A 26,217-nucleotide genomic window follows, 5' to 3' on the forward strand; every position below is an offset into this window, starting at 1 on the left:
CCCCAGCCGTCACCACTGGCACAGTGCTTTAGGTAAGTAGCAGAGGCCGCTTCGTGTGAGCCCCCCTCCCATCCCTCACCATGGCTGCAGAGCTGGCCACAGAGCTGTGTTCCAGCCACATGCCAGCCTCCCTCTCCCCCTCTGCTGGGCAGGTGGCCAGGCAGCATGTATGCGGCCCACACATGGCAGGCACCACCACACTGTGCCCCGAATCACTTGCCCGCAAAGCCCCCCACAGAGGGGCACCCCTGCCCTCATCCCCTGGCCCTGCTCCCACCTGCGATGTGCCGCCTGGGGCTGGCAGCACCCCCACTCCCTCAGCCCCCAGCCCTGCCCCACGGCCCCCAATCTCCACTTACCTCTAGGATCCAGGGGCAAAGGGCATGGCTCTGTGGTGGCAGCGCTTGCCCACAAAGCCCCCCCACCCTGCATGCAGCCACCACCACCCCACACAGCCACAGAGTCGTACAGCCGGTTGCAGGGCATGGCACTGCGTGCAAGCACCCCATCTCACCCTCCAGCCGGGTGGTACATATGCGGCCCACACAAGGTGGTTGCCACTGCACTGATGCTGCCACGCCCTGCACCACTTGCCCACAAAGCCGTTCAAGTGGCCATGGGATGGTAGTGCAGGGTGCAGTGGCAGAGTTGCGGTGGCAGCCTCCGTGTGCAAACCTCCTGTCAGGCCGGCCAGCATGTGTGGCCCACAGAGTGGCACCCCTGCCCTCATCCCCCGGCCCTGCTCCTGGGCGTGGGCACAGGGGCACACCCCCCTTTCTTGATCTATCCCCCAGCACCTTCCCTTTCTCCTGCCCTGCCCGCTCCTTCTCCCCACACCCCGCTCCTTCCCCCCACACACACTTACCTGCTGGAGTGGGTGTCAGTGTCTGTGTCTGCATGTCTGTGGGTCTGGGGGCTTGTTGCGAGGGGCATCAGGAGGGCTGTTGAGACTGTGGGGGGGGAGGGGGGAGTGCTGGGCACTAGCAGCACTGGGAGGGACTGTGGGGGGCCTTTAATTTTTATCATGGATTTGGGGTTTTTAATCAGAGAATTTGCAAATTTTTAATCAGAGAAAACCAGAATCCCTGTTGATAACAAAGTACTACTGGAACAACATATTAACACACGTGATTTTTCAAAGTGATAAAGATTAATCCCCAAAGTAAAGTTGGAATTTCAAACTTCCTACTCTAAGATTATTCCCTACCACTTAGTTCAACATCTGTTTTATGTAGCAGCTACCAATTCTATTTTCAGTCTCACTCATCTCATCATCAGTTTTTAGCATGTCTTATTTCTTTCCCAAAATACAGCACAATATATTCAAGGATTCTTGCACTGACTTTAAAGCAAGTTGTTTTGTTACCATACCCTTTTGGCTGTAACATGTCCACCTCTCACCCATCCTGTACTTCATGAATTGATTTTCCTGTAACATGCATTGATGAAATACACAGATGAGATTCTAGGTCAATAATGTAATTATTAACTGCAGAAGAGACATGTGCAATTTAATGCTTCCCTCCGATTGTTTAGGGATCAATATGAACAACAAATGGTACGTGGGTCATAAATGGCCCAGAGCAGTTTCCTAATGTAACAGGCTCCTCACACTCCATCTGTATTATTCATCAGATAACAGATGAGAATAAGCGTTTGTTCTGGACAAAAGCAGACATGACTGCAGAGTGTCGATGGCTAAAATTGACTCACACAGGCAAAACATAATTACTGGACTCCATCTCCTATCATGTCATAAGCATTTAAAATGCCTTGTGCTGCGTTCTTTGTTTTACAGTCACAGACAGACCATTTCTAATAGAAAATGAAACTTGTTAAAGGAAGTGCCAGGACAGTGCTGAGTTCACAGAATCATACAGAAGTAGGAAATCTAGGCTAAAGACAGAAATTACACATAAACTGGTTTAAGTGATCAGAAACTGGTTTAAACCTGTAACAGAACCTAAGTTCAGCGCACATACGCCAGTTTCAAAATGGCTGAAACTGGTTTAAGATAAACCTAGTTTCATAGTTGTTTCATAGTTGGTAAGGTCGGAAGGGACCGAAGCAGATCATCTAGTCCGACCCCCTGCCATGGGCAGGAAAGGATGCTGGGGTCAAATGACCCCAGCTAGGTGATTATCTAGTCTCCTTTTGAAGACCCCCAGGGTAGGGGCAAGCACCACTTCCCTTGGAAGTTGGTTCTAGCTCCTAGCCACCCTGACTGTGAAGTAGTGCCTCCTGATATCTAGCCTGAATCTACTCCCGGTAGTGCTCGGGGGAACAGGGACTCTCCCACCACCTGCTGGCCCCCCTTGGCAAGTGTATAGGCAGCTACAAGATCCCCACAGCCTTCTCTTGTGGAGAACATTTTAGGTTCAGGTCCCTTAGCCTCTCCTCATAGGGCCTGCCCTGCTGCCCCCTAATCATGTGAGTGGCCCTCCTCTGGACCCTCTCGATGCTGTCCACATCCCTCCTGAAGTCCAGCACCTAGAACTGGACGCAGTACTCCAACTGCAGCCTGACCAATGTCACATAGAGGGGGAGAATCACCTCCTTGGACCTGCTCATGATGCATCTATGGATGCATGACAAGGCGCGGTTAGCCTTCCTGACCGTGTCCCCAGATTGGTGGCCCATGTTCATCTTGGAATCAATAGTGATTCCAAGATCCTTGTCAAGATCAAGTTGTAGCCCCTCCCTCTCTTCTAGCGTGCTCACTTCTCCCCACATCTTAGTGTCATCTGCAAACTTGAACAAGGTGTTTTTCACCCCCTCATCCAAATTACTGAAGAAGATATTGAACAGTGCGGGCCCGAGGACCGAGCCCTGGGGAACCCCACTGCCCACATCCCTCCAGGTCAAAAATGACCTGTCCACCACCACACTATGGGTGCGGCTCTCCAGCCAATTTGCGACCCATCTGACTGTGTAGGCGTCGACACCACAGACACCTAATTTTTTAATGAGGATGGGATGAGAGAGAGTGTCAAAGACCTTCCTAAAGTCCAGGAAGACTACATCCACCACGACACCTGCGTCTAAGGCTTTTGTGACCTGGTCATAGGCGGCCAACAGGTTGGTCAGACAGAACCTGCCTCTAATGAACCCGTGTTGGTTACCCCTAAGCATAAACTCCCCTACTGGCCCCTCGCAGCCATGTGCCAGGATAATTCTCTCAAAGAGCTTCCCCAGGACCAAGGTAAGACCAATGGGCCTATAGTTTCCTGGGTCCTTTTTCCTCCCTTTTTTGAAAATGGGGGCCACACTGGCCCTTTTCCAGTCATCAGGCACCTCACCAGAGTGCTTGTAAAGCTGTGCCAGGGGTCCTGCAATGACCTCTGCCAGTTCCCTAAGCACTCTGGGGCGGAGATCATCAGGACCTGCGGATTTGAACGCATCTAGTCCCTCCAGAAGTTCCCTGACTATGTCCTCATTGACCCTGGGCCTGGCTGTGCCTCCCCTGGGTCCATCCTGAATCCCAGTGGAGGGGATGTCTCTGTCCCTGCTCAGAAAAATGGAAGCAAAGAATCTGTTAAAGAGATGAGCTCTGTCATCTGGTGCTACCACCAGATTACCAAGCATGTCCTGCAGAGGTCCCACATTATTTGGCACCTTCTTTTTACCCACCATGTATTTAAAAAAGGACTTCTTGTTATCTTTGATCCGGGTCGCTAGTCTCAGTTCCATCTCTGCTTTAGCCTTCCTAACAGCCCCCCTACAATCTCGAGTCAAGGAGGTATAATCCTCCTTGGTGATGGCCCCTCCCTTCCACTGGGTGTATGTCTCCTTTTTGGCTTTGAGGCATTCATGGATGCTTCTGGTGAGCCATGGGGGCTTTTGAGCACTCTTGCCCCCTTTGATCTGCATGGGAATTGTCACCCTTTGGGCTTGGAGGATCGCGTCCTTAAGGAATGACCACTCTTCTTGGACTCCCAACTCCCCTCCCCTCCGGGACCTCAGTGCCTCCCACTGATTTGGGTCAAACTGGTTTATGGAATTTCTGTCCCAGACCCCTTCCTGGTTTAAGTTAAATGAGAGTCCTCCAGCATCCTAGCACGCTTTTCAGCCCTGGGCTGGGCCGTCTGCTCCAGAGAGCAGAGCTGGTCCTGCACCTCTCCTCTCTAGCCAGAGCTTGGGCTGGCTGAGGAGGTAGAGACTGAAGGCACAGCAGCATCTGCTTGGCTTCCCCCTGCCACTCAGTGCTCAAGCAGGGTCCCCCCCACTCCCTCCTTCCCCTCTCCCACAGCAGACCCCAGCCAGCAACTGGTCACAATCCTCCCTACACCTCCCCCCTCACCCTTTGCTTCAGAGTGCTAGCTGGGGGCCAGGGTCTGGCAATACCCCCTGCCCTTGAGCAGCGAGAGGGGGAAGGAGAAGGTGAAGCCTGGCGAGTGCTGCTTCCCCCTCCCACTCCAGGCACACCCCAGCTGTGGACTGTGCAGGCCAGGGTGAGGATTAAAACCCTTCCCTAATCATAGCACCCTGCTGGGTCCTGGCCATGCCCCCTTTCAGTTTAACAGGCCACGCCCCCCAGCTCAACACTTTGAAAGGGAAGGGAGGGCTTGCTCTAACACTCCCACCCCTAAGTTTCTAGCCCAGGGGTGGGCAAAATGTGGCCCACGGGCTGAATGCGGTCTGCTAGGCCATTTTATCTGGCCAGCAAGGCCCCTAAAAATTTAGAAAATTGATATTTGTCTGTCCGTGGCTGCCTGTCATGTGGCCCTCAATGGCTTGCCAAGACTCAGTAAGCATCCCTTCGTCCAAAATAATTGCCCGCCCCTGTTCTAGCCTGAGCCACTGCAGGCATGTGCCTACATTTCCTGAATCAAAAGTGAATGTCTATCTACTTGCAAATCAGTTCATTCTCTGCAGGTTAGAATAACCTGCGAAGATTGGATCAATTCAGGCTTGGGCTTTTTGAATGTCTGTCCCTAGCCCTAGTGACTAGATTCTAGTCTAACTGCTTGCCCAAATTAAGAATCAAAGAGCATACATTTTAGGAGTTGCAAAACACTTAACAGAATATTCATTAATTGCTGCTTTCTGGATGTACTGTGACTAAAGGGTAGCTTCTTTTCCTCCTCCTGCTAAATCCATTAAAGTTTTTAAAGCCTGATTTTAAATTTTTAGAAAGAGCTGCCAGAAGATCCATACCACACTCTCCTGCTAAAAACCTTTATATAAAGATTAAAAAATGGCTGGGGCTCAATTAGATGGAACAAAGCAACAACAAAAATCAGAACAGCATTTAGCAACCTCCACATGCTCTCAAAATTAACTAATAACCTCAATTCCCAGGGCTATGCTTTCTGCATCTGCATGCATTTTGCTACAGAGCAACACTACAATACACCAAAATAGTGGAGGAGCCTCAAAAGGTGAGGCTGGAGATCTCACACTTTGCTTTTGCACTAATGTATACTAACATATATATTTTTTTGCTCACAGCAACATCTGTCTGGCAGCTCTCTGCATGACATGAAACTATTTATGCAAAAACAGATATATTTCAACTCCCCCTTCTCTTGTGAATCTAAATCTTCATAATTTTTCTCATCACAGCCACCTCTTTTGTCTGTCCATTAAAGCAGTGGTTCTTAAGCTCCAGCCTGCAGGCCAGATCTGGCTCACAGAACAATGTAATCTGGCCCAAGGGTCTCCCCACAGGTCTGGAAATTTGGCAGCAGGGCAGTGGTGGCAGTGTTAATTGCTGCTCCCTTGCTGCCATATTTCCACACCCATTGGCAGTCCTGGGGGCTGGATGACGTAGCCCTGAATGCTAGCTCACGCTGGTGCAGGGCTGAGCCAGTGTGCAGCTGCATGTGGGGCCTGGCTCCATGCATGCGACTAAACCCACGGATCAAGCCAATGCCACTCCTCCAGCCCGCAGAGCCTGACAAGTTGAGCACCACTGCATTGACGTATTGGTTAAAATTAATTAGGTCCACATGTTGTGAGAGCCACATCAATTCTTAGATGCAAAACACTTTTGCTGTTCTCATCCAGGGTGTCCCTTCACATGGGGAGAGGAAGGCCTTTCATGTGGGAAGACTGCTTTCTAGCAGTAAAAAAAAAAAAGAGAGGCTTCATCATGTGCTAAAGCACTTCCTGGGAGGAAGAAGAGACAAACCAGATTTAAAATCAAACCATATCCAGATGAAGGACTAGCAAACAAGGCAACTCATCACATGGACTCCAACAAGATCCTCTTGGATTCCCATTCATCTCTAGAATGCTGCAAGTTCAGCTCATCTGTTTGATACGTAGTTGGAACAATCAAATCAAAGTGACTACACATGGACAGGACTGCCTTTGTTATCTCTAAGAGGCAACATTTTTTAAATATCCCAGGACAAAATAATATTTAGCTGAAGGGATCTTACTGTCACTAAACTCCATGACTGAAAGCTTTCTGTATTATTCCTGTTTAAACTTAACCACTTGTTCTAGTTAAAAAAAATAATAAAAGGCAACTCTTCCATAGTTTCATAGTTTTAGGGTCGGAAGGGACCTAATAGATCTTCTAGCCCAAACCCCCGCCAGGGTGGGAGAACAACAAAAGAACCCTAAACAAAAAACGGGACTCAAATGAGTCCAGCCAGGTAGGTATCCAGCCTCTTCTTAAAGATCCCCAGGGTAGGGGCCAGCACCACCTCCCTTGGAAGTTGGTTCCAGCTCCTAGCCGCCCTAACTGTGAAGTAGTTTTTTTGGATGTCCAATCTGTACCTCCTCTCCATCAACTTGTGCCCATTACTCCTTGTTATGCCAGCGGGGGCTAGGGGAAACAGCGTCTCCCCCAAACCCTTCTGGTTCCACCTAGTGAGTTTATAGACGTCACCAGGTCCCCCCTCAGCCTTCTCTTATGAAGGCTGAATAGGTTCAGGTCCCGCAGTCTCTCACTGTAGGGTCTGCCCTGTTGTCCCCGGATCATGCGGGTGGCCCTCCTCTGGACCCTCTCCATGTTGTCCACATCCCTCCTGAAATGGGGCGCACAGAACTGGACACAATACTCCAGCTGCGGCCTAACCAGCGTCGCATAGAGGGGGAGGATCACCTCCCTGGCTCTACTCGAGATGCACCTGTGGATGCACAACAAGGTCCAGTTAGCCCTGCCAACCATGACCTCGCATTGTCGGCCCATGTTCATCTTGGAGTCAATAATGAAACCAAGATCCCTTTCCGCCTCCGTGCTCTCAAGTAGGGAGTTCCCCATCGTATAAGTGTGCTGCTGGTTCCTACTACCCAAGTGCAGCACCCTGCACTTGTCCGTATTGAAACGCATCCTGTTCCTGTTTGCCCACCCCTGTAACCTATCCAGATCCTTCTGCAATCTCTCTCTCCCTGCTAGCGTGCTCACCTCCCCCCAAATTTTGGTGTCATCAGCGAATTTAAACAGGTTGCTTTCCACCCCAACATCAAGATCGCTGATGAAGAAATTGAACAGCGCAGGCCCCAGGACCGAGCCCTGGGGGACTCCACTACCCACCTCCCCCCAAGTCGAGTATGATCCATCCACCACCACCCTCTGAGTGCGACCCTTCAGCCAATCTGCAATCCATCTGACTGTGTAGGCATCTATGCCACAGTCGCCTAGTTTATTAATTAGGATGGGGTGAGAGACGGTGTCAAAGGCCTTGCTGAAGTCCAGAAAGACTACATCCACCACGACACCTGTGTCCATGGCCTTTGTGACCTGATCATAAAAGGCAATCAGGTTGGTCTGACATGATCTCCCCCTAATAAATCCACTTCCTATACAAGGTCATTGAGGTGAGCTGCAAGGAAGTGGTTTCAGAATAAGTAGAGAAGTATTACCAGTATATTCCTGATGCAATCTAGTTTCAAGCGTTCTTTATCTTGTTATTTATGGAAATAAGCAACTACTGAGTAACAAATCTCACCCAACAGTCAGCACCCACTAAGAAACATTCACCGAAAGCTAGGGAGCAAGGTCTTCTAAATATAGCATGGTTTTGTGTGTTCTTCAATGCAGAGGTCAAAGTTACATGATGAACACTGCAGTCCTGTTAATTCCTGTTAAAAGTAGCAAGATGATGTTTACCATCTACCGCAGAACTAGATGAACTTTAAAAGCATAGTAAAAATTATGTCAGTTGTGTAGCACACAGTCTGAAATGTTTTCCACATACAGAAAAGAAGCATTTCCCTAGATCTAGAGCCTTTCCCTAAACCTAATACGCACTCAGGACCAGTGGAAAAAACAGACCAATAATATTATCCAAAATACTGACACAAGTCAATAAAGGGACCTTATTGTAAATACTGTAAAAATTGTCATTCAACTGACCTACTGCAGAATCTAAAAAACTCCTAGCAATCCAATACATGTTCAAGGGCACCTGGACATACATTCAGAAAAAAATTAAACTTTAAAAAGTCAGTGTAAAAATACAAGTACTAAAGCTATAGCTGGAAGAAATGAGGTGCTGAACAGAATAAAAGCAGGATGCTCTACCCAGAGAAAAGGAAAGAGAAGAAAAAAACAGCACAGAAAAAGCGAAGAAAATTATAGGAACCAGGGGTAATTCAATTTGCCCACCACCACAAAGAACATGCTGCAATACCAGTTGGTATACACTGAAATACCAAAATACCAAAAATATTTCAAGGCTACAAAGACAGCAGCTTTTACAATATTAGAGAAGAAACACAATTTCATATTCACCGTAAGCTCTGAAATTCTAGGTCAAGGCACTTCAACCACCCTAAAAATAGAAAGCGTTGGTAGTAACACTCCCTAGATCTTTTGCCAGTGTTAGAATTTAATGCACATTTTCTATGATGAATACAAGAGAAAAACTGCTATGGTAGTTTTCAGCTTTTGCTTCCCTTGACAAATCTACTTGCTACCTGTATTAAGAAATCCTCTTGGCATCTAACCTATCAGTTGGTGTACAAATATATATTTTTTTTTACTTTTAAAAGATAAGGTGCCTTTTTAGGTGTGCAGAAATCTTGATTGGACCTAAGTATACACCAGTGCAGTCATGGTTTCACAAGCCTCCCCAGAGAATCAAAAAAGTTACACAGTTGTAGGAACTGCCAAATCTACTACCTACACGCAACATGAACAAATGGGCTCCAGAGAAGAATTTCCTCCCTACTTCACAGATGTCCCCACAGTGATTACTGGAGTCTCCTGGTTAGTACAACAATCCCTCCCCAAGTACATGGATGTAGCAGTAAGTCAGCATGCCTCTCTCCTAGGCCCCCCAAAGCCCTACTATGAAACAGAATGGTAGACTGTTGAACATGGGAGGTAGCTACTCTCTGCAGACACTTAGCAGTGTCTGGTCTAATATATACTATTTCTCTTGGAAGCAGCAGCTGAATTCACCACCAGAGACATGAACTGTCTCTATATCCCATCTTCATTGGTTAGTTTACTCTGAAGCCATCCTGTGCCTTTACTTTATTCCTGGAAGCTGCTGCATATATCTGGAGCAACTAGGATGTGCATGCAGCCCTCACTCCAAACCCTGAAAACATCACATTTCACTAGCAGCAAACAGGCTAAATCTGACCAACTTCCTCCAACACAACTGTAGGCACAAATATGCCTCTCCAATATATGCCCATCTCAAAGAAGAGTTTTGAGAAAAGAGTTCTAAACCTGAACTATCCACCTGTGTTACATAGATGATATTTTAATCATCTGGACTGAACACCTGGACTTGCTTATTAAACTTTTGGCAGAAGTTGATAACTACCACCCTTCCAGCAAATTATTTCTGGAATACTCCTACACTAACATCATTTTTCTTGATACCACATTCTAAATCTGGGAAGACGCCCTACAAGCCACTGAATACAGAACACCCACAGACCACCACACATCCACAAAACCAGCGATAACTGCAAACATGCCAAAAAAAAAGCAATGATCTGCAGTGAAGCCTTCAGATACTACCACATCTGCTCTGAGGAGAACACCCATGACACCCAATCTTGCCAAACTGAAAATAGCCTTTATACAACAAGAACACTGCAGCAGAGAAATAGACTACATGTTTAAAGGAGCCACCGAAATACAGGTTTCCCTTGCTTTATGTGGGTTGTGTGTGTGTGAATTCACTCTTATGCAATGGCCCTTTTTATACCAAAAATTAATTATATGCAAGGTAAACTCACTCTTATGAGATCGGTGTGGTGGAAGCCCACAGTCAGCTGCTGTGTAGTGCATTGTGGGAGCTACACACACCAAAATATAGTCTCCCGTGTAGATCTGTGCTCCTCGCTCGTTGTCTGTGACACGTGTTTCTGTAGTTGCCATGCCCATTATGGTTTCTAAGCTAGTTTATCTCCTACCCCTCTCCCTGGTCCATCAATGAAGCCTTCACTACTCTCTCTTCAAACCAACTAAAAATTCAACACCACCCTGTGTGTGTATGTACTGTCTGCTGTCAGTGAGTAACAAAACTGTCTTGTGAAAGTGGTAGAAATGGGTCTGCGGGTCAGTACAGTCGAGGACTTGGAACATAACCCTATTTGTTATGTTGTAAAGTGGGTTTCCTTTATGCGAATTCGAGTTATGCGCCATTTTCCAGGAACATGTGTACAACATAAAGCGAGGGAAACCTGTACCCCACAGCAACCTGCTACAATACAAGGACACACACACTGCACACTCTTGGTCATCACCTTCCATCCACACTTGAACCTATAAGAAGGATCAAACAACTGCAGCACTTGAAAAGGACCAGATTTTGAGAAAAATATTCCCAGTACCCCCACACTCCTAGTCTTCAAACATCCCCCTAACCTCACCCACCTCATTATCAGAAGTCATTTCCCTGCTGATCAACAGATACCTAACTGGGACACAGCCCTGCCTCAATAATAAATGCAAGATCTGTCCACATCTCTCTACTGCCAATCAACACTCCCCACAGCAAAACCATCAGAATCCATGGATCGTGCCATGTTTATCTGAGAATGTAGTATAAATCATCCAGTGCACCAAATATCTTCATGGAAACTATGTCAGTGAAACCAGACAAAAACTAAACACCAGAATGAATAACCACTGACAAAAATTAAGGACAGCGACACTAAGGAATAGGAGAACATTTCTCATAGAAAAATCCCTCCCTATCTGACCTCTCAGTACTAGTGATCAAAGAAAATCTCCCCAATGTCTTTAAAAGATGAGCATGGGAACAGAACCTATTGGACACCAAGCACATAGATAAATGACTGTAGGGTCCACTGTAATTTTCCTGATACTAGTAGCCTGTGCACTTTACTGGTGATAATGATCCTATTTAACAAGCTTTGTTCTATCTGCTGTTTAGCTCAGCAGTGTCTGCTTTGATCTCAGAGGCTTGAGGAAAGGTACTGTGATCCCCAAAAGTTTGACTATGTATACCAACCGTACAGTCGGTCCAATAAAAATATCAACCACAAGAATTCTTGCCTCTGGCCTATCTCTTGGACCATCATAGCAACAACATCACCTCAACAATACTAACTTGACATTTTGCAATTTGTTTTCCTGCATTAAATACTCATATATAGAAGTCTGAAAGAAGTGTGAAAAAGATCACAAAGAAGAAGATAGGAAAAAATGTCTACAGCCAGTGTATCTTATTTTTCCACCTATTTTGTTCCATTACTGAGCTATTACAAAGGCATCTCTCTGGTCTCCCAGGTATTCGCTTCCTGGCTCCTTTTGCTCTCCATTTTGCAGAACCAAAGCAACATGTCTGAAGAAGTATCACTCTTCCCAAAACGGCAAAAACTGAAATGGCATTACAGGATTTGGTTCCATTAAAGCCAGCAGTGTCTTAAGTTTCAAAACTATTCCATTTTGCAATGACTGAACTGGAAAAGTGTTAACATTAAGAAAGATGTTATAGTAACATTTCTCTAACTGTATTTTTGTTCTTTACCTCATTATGTTACTCTGCTTCCCCTTTTATATTTGTGAATCTTGGATATCACGGAGTTTTAGGCCCACAATAACATTTCACTGACCAAACCCACTTCATGACATTCACCATTCTCTCTTGCTTAATATCTCAGGAATATATATGCAACTTAAAATGTAATGTATGTGTAAATAATGAATATGCCTAGATGACTGATATCATTATTATTTCTTTTTTATGCCTCTCTACTTGCTGTTTCCCAAGATCATAAGTCTCAAAACCACTCGAAAAAATATATAGAAAATTATCCCAAAATGGAAAGAAGCTTTAGCTAGATGTTTTAAATGCTTTGCTTCAACAATTATATGTTAACAGCTAACAATATTACTGATACAGCTGTATTTGTTAAGGAATTGCAATCTGATAATGTTTTCCAGAGGCATAACTGGCCAGAGCTGTGCCCCAGGGCATTCCCCTCTCCCCCCCCCCCCCCCCCGCCTTTTTTTTTTTGCAGGGCTCTGGCTCCAGCAGCAAGTGTGCACAAGCCACAGCTAGAGGTCACTGCCACAGACGTCAGTTCCTTTTTTTGCCACAGACGTCCACATCGAGTACCTTAGAAAGCATCCATTTCCAGTGGCAAAAATAGAGTAACATCTCTCCCCCAAACGGCAACAAACTTGACTGCTTCTCAAGAGCGACATTTGTCAGAGTGCCTTTCACTCGCTCACCCACACATGCCACCGCTGCTCTCTTGGTAGAGCTGAAGCTGGAAGGCTGCTGGAGGGGATCACAATAACAATTTCACTCCATTCTGGTACCCCTTTTCCCTCCCCCTTCGACAACACCTTGGGCTCATGGTCCCATTTGCCCACCCATCCTTATGCTACTGATATTTTCTATACCTTTTTAAACCAGTTAAATGATTTTTTCCTGAACATGCAAACATGTTTATGATAAAGCAAAATAGTAAGAAACCAAGGCTATATCATCCTCTGCATGAGTGGCTATAAAGTCTGAGAAAGCACAATAGCCTAAAAAGTCTTGGGAAACTATATCTTCACCTATTAAGAGTATATGAAGTATAAGATATGCATGCTGCATCTGTAAGTATATATCATGTAGGCACACAATTTATAGGAGGCAAGCAGAAATAATTCCATATATTATTGAGTCACACATACACACACATTCCCTTCAATAAAATCTGGACAATATTTTCAAAACACAAGTCCCATTATTTTAATTTTATGAATTACTAGAAGCAAAACAAACAAACAAACAAAAAAGATTAAGATGAAATATTTGGAGATTTTTTAAAACTTACTTAAGCTAAAAAAACGAGAGGTCTACACATTTCAAATGGGTGTCTCTTTAATAACCTTCCAAAAAATAAAAAGTAAATATTTCTTACCTTCACCTACCATCGAAACACCTATTGACATTCCCATAAACTTGCTCTTGGTCCATACGTGGGCATTCACACACATTTTCTTCTCCTTGCACTCGCAGTAAAAGCAAGATACTGGTGGATGATGGGATATTTGTTCAGCTACAAACCTCAGCTTGTAACACTCTGACTGGTCCTGGCTAAACTCCTTGGTTTGGTCTTTATAAACTGCAGAGGCACTATTAGTTCTGAAAGGTTTCACTTTGTCTTTAGGTACATCCCAGGAGCAATGAAACATTTCACCAATTATTGGGTTATAGGGCTTCTTAGCAACAGCTCCCTTTCGGCCTTCATGAAAAGCTGTTAGATAATATTCCACAAAGCAGATAATTCTTTCCTCCGGAGTGGCTCCAGCTGCAATTGACAAAAACAGGTCTGGATGGGCCATGAAATTTGCATACATCTCCAGCAGGGATCTTTTCTCCAAAATAAATGTTGGAAGCACTACCTGTATTCAAAGCAGACAAAGGCACATATGATTCCCCATGATTATACTACAGAGATGGTAAACAATTAAACACAGCTGCAGTTTATTTCAACCAAACTTCACAAGAGCAGTTTCCCTGCCACAGCCAAAGAGCAATTTCTCTTGGTTTACAGTGTAAATAATGAATCAAGGAAAAAATTAGCAGCCTACAAGCTGCTTCCTATTTCATTAGGGTTCTCACTGGCAGATCAAACAACATTAATATGCTATCCCAACTGTGTGCTATTCCTTTCAGCCCCACCCCTCCTCCCCAAGCCAAGTGTTTCAGAAGATAGTTATCTATGTTTCCAATTTCCAAATGGTTAACAAGAGAATCAAATTGACCATTTAAATCTGCTTTTAAAGTTAATATGGTTTTGTTAGTAGTAGCAGCTTTCAGTAAAATCTCTTCAGACACACAGTGTTGTAGAACACAGAATAATGTCTCCAACTCAGAACCTTACTGACAGCTCACCGAGAGTTAAGATCATCATTTAACATTTATATTACTTCAAGTGAACTGAAAGTACCAGATACATCCTTGTCAGACAGACGTTTTCCGGCACGAACCATCACTGACAGAAAATACATTTGGCACAAATGACAAAATGGAAGCCAAGAGGCTAAACTAGTAGCATTGATTATCTAAATCAATGGTCCTCAACTTTTTTATCCCACAGGCCAGGTGTGCATGGGCAGTGCCTGGGCCATCCGAAGGTCAGATCTGACCAGTGGTTGTGATCCAGGGCGCAGTAGGACATGACCCAGGCAGAAGTGGGTGGAGGGCAGCCTGACTCTGATCTGGCTGCACAGGGGAAAGGGGGGCATGGCCTGGCACCAATCCAGAGACGTGGGGGAAAGGAGGCATGACTCGGTCCCAACCCAGGTGCACAGGACTCGAGAATTTGGCAGCAGGAGAAGTGTGGCAGCATTAATTGCCACTGCTCCCCCACCACCAAATTTCCCAACCCATGGGGAACTACATAGGCTGGATGTCATGGCTCCATGAGCCAGATTTGGCCCACAGGCCATCCCTGCACTAAACGAACAGCCCCAGTAAGCACTTCTGTGACTTCTTACCTAGACTCATTTTGACAATGGACTTCTTACCTATACTCATTTTTGTCTATTTTCTACCCTCAGCTCCTCACTTCATGCTTTTTCTTGCCCAACATATCAGAACTATTTAGGCCAAGGATCCAAGGGCACCTCCAAAGGAATTTCTTTGAAATAATATTCTCAACTCACTGGCACAGATGTATAATACTTTATGCTGCACAATAATAGGCTGGGGGCCCCACAAGTGAACTCAAATGGCTGCCACTCAGATGGGCAGAGTCTGATCATTACAGTCATTACTGTTAATATCCATAGGAGGTGGGTGAAGGCTTCATTGCTCCAAAGGGATCTCTAACACATTAATATTACAGACAGTATAATATTGTCTCTTAGTTACCCCATTTACCATTTTTGGCTGTTTTAACTCCCCCTGGAAGAGCTGCTAGTACTTTATTCCACTGGATCTCTACATTATGGGGACCCTATATCAGCACTGTATCTTCCACCATGCTTAGGCCCCAAACCTGCAACTTGTTTCATGTGTTTGCATCACTGCACTCTATTGAGTTTGCAGGGCATGGGCCTTATGGTACCCAATATAAATAACTCAAGACTAGACCTAAAGATGAGCTATTTTTCTTGTTCCTAGGATGGAATCAAACTTTGAAGAACAGTGAGGGAAGTAGGTCCCCACAAACAATACCAACACAAAATTGTTTTATTTTTAAGTTACTCACACTTTACCCAAATATTTCTTGCCTGGCAGGAGGGAAAGACTGCAAAACTAACATTAGATAAGCTAGTCTTTTCCCCCCCATATGGCCACATCTGACGAGAAAAACCTTTCCTTGCATAGGAAGGGGGGCAGGGAAGATGTAAGAACATACTTAATGTTGCAATTTTGGTGATTAAATTTTAAAGCTACCATGATTTCATCCTCCTCTTGGATTAGGAAAGCCCTAATGTTCATTTCCACTCTCTCCACCACAGGATTTATGCTCTGGGGCCAGCTGTTCCACAGAAATGTACCAGCAGCACTGTGTAAATAGGTACAAGAAAGTAATGGATACTTTCATAATAACATTATTATATTTTGAAATTGTAATCAGAGAGATTATCCTTAAAAATTGTACAAGTAAGGATTCAAATTCTTTTATAGTATAAGACTCCAAAACAAACGTTCAAATAGCTAAGTAGCTATTTTCAAAAGGGAAATATGCAAATGAAAAGGAGTAAAGATTGAGTTTTGATTAACTTAAGGCAATGGCTTTAGAATCCAAGTAATTTAAGAGTTTTGAGAAATACTGGGATAATGTTATTTCTTATTAGATGCCTTAATTCCAAATGTTTGGATAGCTCAGGCTGCCATATACTAACCAACAGTCTAAACAGTACTGGCCAATTTTAGCAGCTGCCCCCCATTCTTGGATGTTAGCATTTCATTTTGTCACGAACCCACTAAAGTTTGAGGCATGTTTTCCTGAGTTTATCTTACTGATATGGCATGTATGGTTTCAACATACAAATAGCATCAAACTGTGATCAGTCCTGTTGTTCTTACGCATTGTAGTATTTGATATACATGTATTTCCAAAGTTCAAATAAGGCCAGGATTGCATAATGAGTTTTTTGCCTGGGAGAGGCCCAAAGTCTAAATGGCTGAAGAGAGGTAATCACTGAAAAAATTAGCATCCAACATGGGTATGCTAAATAGCCAGGCCTTCAAGACGATGTTCAACCTACATTTTAAAAGAAGGGACTGTAAGAAGAACACCTGACTATTCAGGCTATCCAAAAAAACCTATTTCTCACAGTGGGGAAATTAAGTGAGCATCCCTGAGATATGTTTAAAAAGACAAATGTTCCACTGGTCTTAATCTGATCATGAAAGACTTAGTCTAGTAAACATGCACCTCATGGAGAGAGTAGGAAGTTATATGCACAGTGTAGGCTCCCCAAGAATCTAGTGGGTGACGTATGTAAATAGACAGATAAGAAACCATCCTTAAATATCTGCCTCATTTTCACAGGCATCAAGAAACAGAGTCCCTCACCTAGTGGGCTGAATTCTTGGCTCTGATATTTTGTATTTGGTTCCAATATTCTGATATTTCTTTTTGTTTGTTTGTTCTTACATCTCCATCTGTACCTCAGCACATGGTTATAGATTTCTTATGCTTGTTCTTGGGTTTTTTTGTTTGTTTTCTTTTTAATAAATCTTTTTGTAAGCATACTGATCTCAGAGTATGTGAACCTACAGGTAGGGCTCTTCCAGGGGGTGGAGGGGCATGGAAATCCATCTTTTCTGAGCACATGACCGGACAAGGATACAATTACTCTAGCTGGCAAAATCCCCTCTCCTAAGAGCTGGAAAGATCTGGGTGAGATGAGTAAGACTGACGAACTACAGGCCAAGGAGTTAATTCCTGGCATAATCTCAGCTGGTTCTCATTAGTCAAGCACCAGATGACACAGAGGAGCTTGGGACTGAAGGGCACCCCCCTGAAGGCAGGAAAACACCCCAGGAGCCTGCATCTCAGACGCACACTTGGCCAATTTGGGGTCAACAAGCATCACATACAGTGTATACACTGTTTCACAGAGACTACTACATTCCCCCTTGCCACTGCAGGAACGTGGGGCATATATGCAAGTGCCTTATGCTCTAACATTAAAGCAGTTCATCCCTGGCAAAACTATTACACTAGTTAACTCTTTAGAAATATGTGCAGAATTAGGAACTAAGACTTCTCACATCTAAAACAGTCCTTGGCACCTCTCAAATTTTTTTGCTTTGCATGAAAGGGCAAGGCTGTCTCGCTCTTTCCCTTTGGGGAAAGATCTGCAATTAGATTTAAAACGGGAAAAAATGCATACCAGATGGCCAGTCATCAGAATCCAAGAATCTGCTAGTCAGAAACTAAAGGAATCTCAATCTTACCGTTAGGAGAAATAAACCACTAGGCATTCTATGTTTCTTCTTGGGATAGAGGACAACAGATTGGTGCACAATGCAATGATAAATATGCTCCTGAAGGACTTTACAGACCCACCTAAAGCTTACTGTGACAACGTAAAAGCTTTGCTCAACACAAGCTACACTCAAGTGCTAACTGGAGAAAGTAAATTCAAGAGTACTCCTATCTCTTGCCACAGCCTATGGTGAGGGAAAATTGCTGGACTGCACTTGTTCTTAGGAGGGAATGGAAGATCCAGCAAAGCCAAATCCCGTTGACATGACAATTCACTGTTTTAAGAGGGAAAGAAGCATTGAACTTTTGATGAAGTAACTGTGGAAATAAAATAAAACATTTGCATCCCGCCTATCTTTTTTTACATTCCAGCCAGATGCACACACCTCATACATTTACTGATTTCCCCTGGGTTACTGCAGGACTTGTTTGCTGTATGTTATTTCTAGGTTAGTAGTAATCAGCTAGAGAAAAGATGATACTAATCAGTACTGCTCTAGTAACCAAACTCAACCCAGTTGATCTGTATGATGGAATGTCAGAACAGGATAATCCAGCTATCTGACCTGACTGTACATGAAGGACAGAAACCTATCTGTTAGACCATTTACTATTTATGAGGTAACTTGTAATTTTTGGCAATGTTCAATTAAGAATTCAAAAGATACACATTTTCATTCGATTTGCACAATTAGTCTGCATTAATATAATTTTAAAGTGAGGCCTCAGATACAATGTAGCACTGTGTCCTGAACAAGTAACTGGCTGTGTGTGCATATCCCTGCATTCATACAGGGTCACTCACTCTAGCTCAGGCTTGTCCAATATACGGCTCGCGGGCCACCATGCGGCCTGCCAAGCCATTTTATCTGGCCCACAGCGGCGGAGCGCGGAGCCACCGTCACAGAGCGCAGAGTGGTGGGGACAACGCAGAGCGCAGAGCCACTGCCGCGGAGTGCAGGGCAGTGCCACCATGGAGCACGGAGCTGCCAGCGGCGGCAGGGAGTGCGGAGCTGCAGCGGCGCGGAGCCAGCAGCAGCAGCGGGGCCTTAGCAAGGCAGGCAGGGCTGGCCCGCGGGCCCCAGCCAGCAGCGAGGGGAGGGGAGGGGAACTGTTTACCCCTGTGGGGCCCAGGGGAGTGGCCCCGCACAGGAGGCCAAGCAGCAGTCGCTGGCACTGCTGGCCCGCGCCTGCCTCCTCACCCACCCACTTCAAACCAGCCCCGCTGCCCTGCCCCACAGCAAGGCAGCGTTTGCTCCCCCGGCCAGTCTCCCCCTGGGAGCTGCAGCTCTCCGGGCCCGGCCACCTGCCGCGAGGCCCCAAGGGGGCCGCTTCTCATGTGCTGCTGGGGACGGGAGGAGCCCAGCTGGGTCTGCACCGGCCAGCAGAAGCGGCGGCAGAGCCGTGTGCCGCTTGGGATGGGACGAGCCTGCACCTGTGAGTCCTGAGCGGCACACAGCTCCACTGCCGCTTCTGCTGGCCGGTACAGACCTGGCCGGCCTCCTCCCATCCCCAGCAGCACATGGGAAGCTGGCTTCAGCTGCATGCTGATTTTCCTGGCCGGTGCCAACCCGGTTCTGCCCAGACAGGTCTTGCAGCACCATGTCAACCCGGGCAAGGCACCAGCAGGCCGGGCTGGCCCCAGGTTTACCCCAGGCTGGTCCCATGGCTTCTCCAGCACCAGGTCAACCTGGTTGTAGTCAAGTGGCTCCTGAAGCACCATGTCAACCTGGGCACGCATGCCATGTCAACCCCTGCAACTTCACTGGTGTCAAAGGTCACGTGACATCATTTCCTGATATGATACCACTTCCTGTGACATCTTTGAATACGGCTCACCGGCCCACTGGGTGATAAAAAGTTTGTTATCCGGCCCCACCTTCAAAAAGGTTGGACACCCCTGCTCTAGCTGTTACCGAAGTCTGCTGGAGTGAAAGAGCTCAGTCTAGCATTGTCAAGACAAGACAGCTAGTGCAGGAAAATACTTCAATAGGAAATGTAGCAAGAGTCTCTCATACCAGCATCTCAGTAACATTAAAGGGCTTCTATTATTTTCCTACAAATGTTGAGTCCTTATGTTGTCAAGGCCAGTACTAATATAATAGCATAACAATAAACTACCCCTAGGAAAGGGAAGAGATGTTGTCTTTGATAAGGCATATGAATTTAATGGATTAGTCCTTCAGGAGCAGATGCCACTAAGTGCTCAGAAGAGCTGTTTGCCCATCTGTTTAACATCTAACAAACAATTTCTAATTTATGAAATAAACTTAAAAAGGGAAAAGCCCTGGGGAAGCAAGCACTGGAAAAATTTAAACATTTAAAACTAAATTTACTTTTTAAGTAATTTAAAAAAGATCTCTTCAGATCAACATCCCCTGTGTCACCACCAGCTTCCACAGTTCCAAAAGCTGCTCAATATTATAATATTGCAGTTTTATTTTTAGAAAGAAAAAAAAATAGAGAAAGTACTGTCACCAAGTAAGCCAGATTTGTTTCTGCACCTTCTTAGGGCAGGGGAAGAAAAAGGAGGAGCAGCGGGAGAAGAAAGAGAGAAACTAAAGTACAGAGGAGTTAAGTCCCAAATAACCAGAAAAAATAACATGCAAATGGCACCTTGTATTCATGTAGTGCATATACCATGGATATCAAAGATACGATCCACAAACCGGATCCAGGGCATGGAGCCCCATCATCTGGTCTGCTGTGCTGCCCAGGGATATTAGACTGGACCTATATGCTAGTGACGGCACACAGCACACCGGTCAGATTTAGCATGCATACTGCACAGCACACAGAGCTGATTCCAACATGTGTGGGACACAGCACCCGGAGGTGGTCCAGAGTGCTCACAGTGCCCAGACTGGAACAGCCCTGCACACTGCTTCTTTTTCCTTCATGCGACAGATACTACAGACACATATACACATTAACTTACAGCCAGCATTAGAACATTCATAGACAACCTCTAAAGTTTATATAGCATCTCTAGTGGTCTATTTTCATGAAGTGAAAAAAGTCAGCATATAGATTTGTGTTATCTTTTTGTCTAAAGGGATTACATACTTTATTTACTCGCATACCCCACACACACCTACATCCCTTTTCCAAAAAAAAAAACAAAAAAAAAAAACCCAACTCTTCCCCCCCCCAAAAAACACAACCCCGCCCCCCCGAAATACAGGTCCATGTCTTAAGCAGAGAAGCTGATTTTGTGCCCAGATTAGAAGCATCCTATTTTATTCTTGCTTCATCAATCAGCAGTAGTGGCATTAGTATTCAGGCAGCTGGCTTAATGGCTCATTGTTTGTCACTGCACACATATTAGCAATCATTATTCCTTCTTATTGGTTTGGTGCTGCACTAATCTGCTAAAATATTCCTGGTCTCTCTTCTCCTATTTCACAGCCCTGGAGACTTTTTAAGCTCTTTACAAAATCATACATCTCATGAACACATCTTCAGCAGAAGTGAGGGTTTCAGCTTTGAGTTAAACAGAAAAAAGGGAAGCTGAAGATTAGGCTCTGTTCCTGATTGATGTACCTATAACCAGAAAGGTTTTTTTTGATTGTTTGCTTTTTAATTCTGCCCTCCCATAAATAAGGTGCTTATCTTATTTGGGGGGAAAAAAATAAATAAATAAAACAAAAGGCAAGATATTGGCACCCTGCCTTGATAGAGATGTATTTTAGAACCTTCCTCCAAGTTCACACAATTTGGTATTTGTGGGCTGTGTGTGGCAGTAGGCAAAATAGGAGGGAGAATTTCCCGTTAGCTTTCTAAAGAATCTTGGGAGAAAATGGTTTAAAAGCAGGTATTACTAACGTAGTCAGATGAAGTATCTAGTCCAGTTTAACATTCTGAATACAGGCTAGGCATACTATAGCATTTACAATTAAACTAATAATAGACATACAGTGCTAAGCAGCAGAAGAATAGGGAAATAAAAATAGGACCAATAAGAAGTTTTCCTCATCTCTAAGAAGTGACAAAGAAGTTATTAAGAAATTAAATGGGGAGGCTTTGATTGTACTCAGACTATTGTTTGTAGTACAGTACCTAATGCATTATTTTTCACAATAGATTAAAGAACTATTCAGTTCAAAAATGGTCTTTTTACAAAAAAAAAAAAATCCATTTGTTTTATTTCAATCATGGTCCAGAAAAAGGCAAATGACATACATGAAAGTATATGAAAAGGATGGACCACATTGGGCAAATCTATTCCAGAGAAAATATACATTAATCAAACTGTTTCCGAGATCAAAAGAGAAGCATATCTAACCCTTCTTGTATATCCACATGCCCTTGAGAAGAGCTCTCTTACATAGTAGCTCTACACACAGATATTCCTCTGATCTTCCCATACTGTACTTATTTGTAAAGGAAACAAGTCAGAACAAATTCATGTTATTTATTTCACTTCTTTGAAAAAAAAAAAAAGAAGCTGTCTAAAAGGAAAAGGATCTCTATGCCATTAAAAAGCCCTCTCAAGGTTTGTATAACCGCAAGAGATTAGATCACTAGAATGCAAAAATTAACAGAATAAGTTTCTGTTTTTAGATCATCTACAACATTTCCAGTTCTAAAGAGGCTTATGAAAAAACCTGTCTGCTATCACTACCTCTCATATCCCATAACAAGATTCTTTTTTTTTTTTTTTTTACACCAATTGATTTTGTTGGTTCTAGAACAACAAGAGTGTGTAGACAAAATATGACCTTTTCTGCCAGGACTTTAACATGAAAAGTAGTGTTTCACAGAAGGACCGTAACTTTTGTTACTGTCATTTGCCAGAAATTTCCCAGTCATCACAAGGAATCTGATACCACACTGCTAACATAACCCACCTCCTCTTCTCCTTAAATTGACGATCTTTAACTCCCATCATTCATTTTATCTTCAGATGCAGGTGAAGTGAAATTGACTGTGAGCCTACACTCTGCTTACATTGTATAACCCATTGATTTAATGGGCTTTGGATGGACAATGAATGCAGGAAGTTGAATGAGCTATGAGAAGAAAAAAAAAAGGCCAGGCCCTGACTTGTGTGAAGCAACCATAAAACAGATCAATGAGTGCTTGCAAAATCATGGCAAGACAAATTTTACAAAGACAAGATACATTTTTATCATAGTCTTAGTCCACTTCTGACTTCAAAAGGAATGTGAGTTGCCCTACAAAAATATTTTACTAAATTTCCAGCACTGTTTGTATAGATAAAAAAACTAAGATCTCATTTTGAAGCCTACAGTAAAATCTAATATTCTATGATGCATTAGAGCAGAATTAGACCATGTGTACCACTGATTACAATCAATATTCTTTTTTTTTTTTTTTTTTTTTTTTTTTTTTTTTAGCAGCTCATGCTGTGGTTTCTTCCTATGAAAAAAAATCTGGCAAGCAAAGCAGATCTAGCTACAAACCTCTTTTGTAAAGGAGCAAGTCCATTAAGTCTACCTGCGAAGGGTTCCTGGAACTCACCAGCAGGGGAGTGAGGTGAGAACCATAAGAAGCACCAACTTAGTAAGAACAAGCAACTTAAATTAAAAAAAAAAAAAAAAAAAAAAAAAAAAAAAAAAAAAAAGAGGACTGTGGTGTTCATACCCTGGTAAGGTCCATGCCCAGTTTGAGTTGAGAGATAAGATGAAGAATTACACTACGCTGTTCATCCATGACTCCCAAGTCCTCCTCTTCATTATCTTCGGTATCTGTCATCTCATCTTCAACTGAGATCAACTCGGGAGCTGAATTCTGAAACGAAAACATAAGGTGTCAGTATCCGAAAAAACACACATCCCTATGCAGGCTTAAAAATAGGGATGACTTGTGCCATCTAAAACCAATCTCTCTACAAAAATCCACTCCAACAGACTTGTAGTGCTATTTTGGGATCTTGGTAACAGCAGCAGCAAATTTACCATGTAAATAAACTAACTACTAGATAAAGCATTAATAGGTATTAATATTGCAGTAGTTGCAGCCAAGAGCAGGTAGTGGCACTAAATATGGAGTAATGAAATATCCTTTTCAGAAAACTCTCCACTTTGCGTTTTACTCAATATACCAATGATCACAAAACTCTCTTGGTAGACTCAAATTCATAAAGACACTCAAATAAATATAATGAGAATACTTAATATAAAACAAGTTGATTTCAAATTATTTTTCCCCCCTTTTATTCCAGTTGACCAAGTCTAAAAGGCTTGGATTTTATGCATTTTTAACAAAATGTTTAGCAGTGCTAAACATTTTGACCACTGCATGAAAGAACCCAATCCTAATGAGCACTAAATTGGAGACTAAAATAGACTGTTCAGAGAAACAAAAATTAATTAGAAACTTCCTGATCATGTCAGTACCATAAGTTCACTGTGATGCGTGAAGTAATTACTTCTGTATTTAGACAGTAAATGATAATGCCCACTTTCCAGACACACCATCTAAGGATTACCAAATAAACATTATTCCATCTCCCTTCAAAGAAAAGTGAGAAGTAAACATTGTGCTCTGTTGCAGAGTTTATTCCTTTCTTCTAAAATCATGGTATATTAACGAACTGCATCCGAAAGAGGTGGCAATTACATAACAAAAATATTTTAGTTTGAAATTTGTTCCCTTGATCAGGACCAGGGTCTAAAAAACTACAGGGTATGAATTATTTGGTTTAGTTCTGTGCATCTCTTCTTGTTTATGTTGCTGAAAAATTTACAATAAGGTTGTTCATGTCTCCTTAAGACAGCACCAATAGTTCTTGACAGCTAACTACTTTGACTCATTTATATTTATATTTAAAATTTTGGGGAAAACCAAAAACCCATCATCACTGCTGCAGCAACATTTTACTCCATTACTACAATTTTGGCATAAGAGATCACTGTAAAAACCACAGTTTAAATTTAAAAAAAAAAAAAAAAAAAAAAAAATACACATTTACAATAACAATTCACCAAATCAAAATATGGCTAGAAAACCTCTGAGCTTAAATTAGCAAGAGTATATTATCTGGCCAACCAGCACTACAATGCAGAACATTTAAAAGGTGCTTTTGTAATTACTACATCAAGAAAATAACGTAAATGCTGACCCTACATTAAACTTCAAAACTGGTGAACAGTAACATTAATATCTGCTGGGGCTTTTGAAGGAGCAACACATTTGACTCCCCTCACAAGAAACAGCACGAATATCCCCGTCCTCTCTGCTCACATGCAAATGAATTACTATTTAACTACAACACGATTGACAAGTCCTGTTGACTACATTTACTGCCCATGATCTAATTCTGTAATCATCACATATGAAATGCAGAATACTGAAGCCCTACCCTGACATATAATCATTCAATTTCAACTGGAGGAACAGCAGGGAAGGGGGCTTCTGAACTTACAGCAGACGTTTCTATATCTGGCTTGCCTTTGATCCAGCTTGACCTCATTGAGAGTACTGAGCTATTGAATAGAAGTGCTGCTGCTACTGCAAACTTGGTTTATGGCAAGCAAGCTCAAACTGGAGTTAGTAGCACTAGGGACAAGCAATAGAACCTCCCCATCCCAGTTTCCACTCCTCCCGCCACACACACATTTCTTTTTTTTTTTTTTTTTTAATTTAATCTGAGCTTAAAAAAAAAAAGTGTATTGGGTGTCAATCTGCTCCCTGTATTTCCAGTCATATGACACTGAGACCAGAGGACTTTAACTACAAATTGTTTCCAGCTAAAAAAAGATGCTTTTGCTTTGCTCTTTCCTGAAGGATGTCCTGGTACATTGCTCTGTGCTTTTAATTTGTTTTTAAAAGTTTTCTCCAAGCAACATAGGGGTGGACACTATACCAGGAAACATGCACATTTTAAAATTTAAAAAAAAAAAAAGTGCTAAACAATAACGAGCTCCTAAGGGCCACAAAAATTAACTAAACGATCAGTTCACAGAATTCTGACAACAGTACAATCCTCTGTTGTTGCTGAACGTGAGCAAGAGGCAAAATTTGAGAGAACAGCAAGAGACAACACTGCTGTGAAAACAAGGATTTTATTTTTCCTTTGCAAGTTTACATTCCTCCAAGGCTTGACATTCCAGATTTCTTGCTCACTAAAATGGAAACACCATTTTCAATCATTCTAAAAAATTTAGAAGGCAAATATCAACAGGCTGTTCTTACTTCTGTTAAAAATCCACACCATGGTACAATTTAAACAAATATATATATTTGCCAGGTCACTTGGAGCACTTTTAAGATCAAAAAGAATTTTGATATTTATTGTTACCAAAGAAGTGAATGAGTATTTTTTAATTTGAGATTGCATATATTTAATAGCAATATTGTAAGGTCCATAATCAATGGAAGTTTCACCAAAATTTGAAGTAAAATAAGTATATT

At 43.3% G+C, this 26,217-nt stretch overlaps 1 protein-coding gene across 1 annotated transcript in view; it reads right to left on the minus strand.

The window, feature by feature from the left end:
• The window catches only part of OSBPL10 (oxysterol binding protein like 10), a 175,187-nt gene that overhangs the window by 21,636 nt on the left and 127,334 nt on the right, over positions 1 to 26,217 (minus strand). The window contains exons 7-8 of the mRNA XM_006030210.3: positions 23,446 to 23,592; positions 13,306 to 13,789 (exon numbers count right to left, since the gene is read on the minus strand). Of these exons, the coding sequence (XP_006030272.1) occupies positions 13,306 to 13,789; positions 23,446 to 23,592 (631 nt within the window). The remainder of the gene's footprint in view (positions 1 to 13,305; positions 13,790 to 23,445; positions 23,593 to 26,217) is intronic.

This window comes from Alligator sinensis, unplaced genomic scaffold, assembly GCF_000455745.1.
Source record: "Alligator sinensis unplaced genomic scaffold, ASM45574v1 scaffold181_2, whole genome shotgun sequence".
Lineage (NCBI taxonomy): Eukaryota > Metazoa > Chordata > Crocodylia > Alligatoridae > Alligator > Alligator sinensis.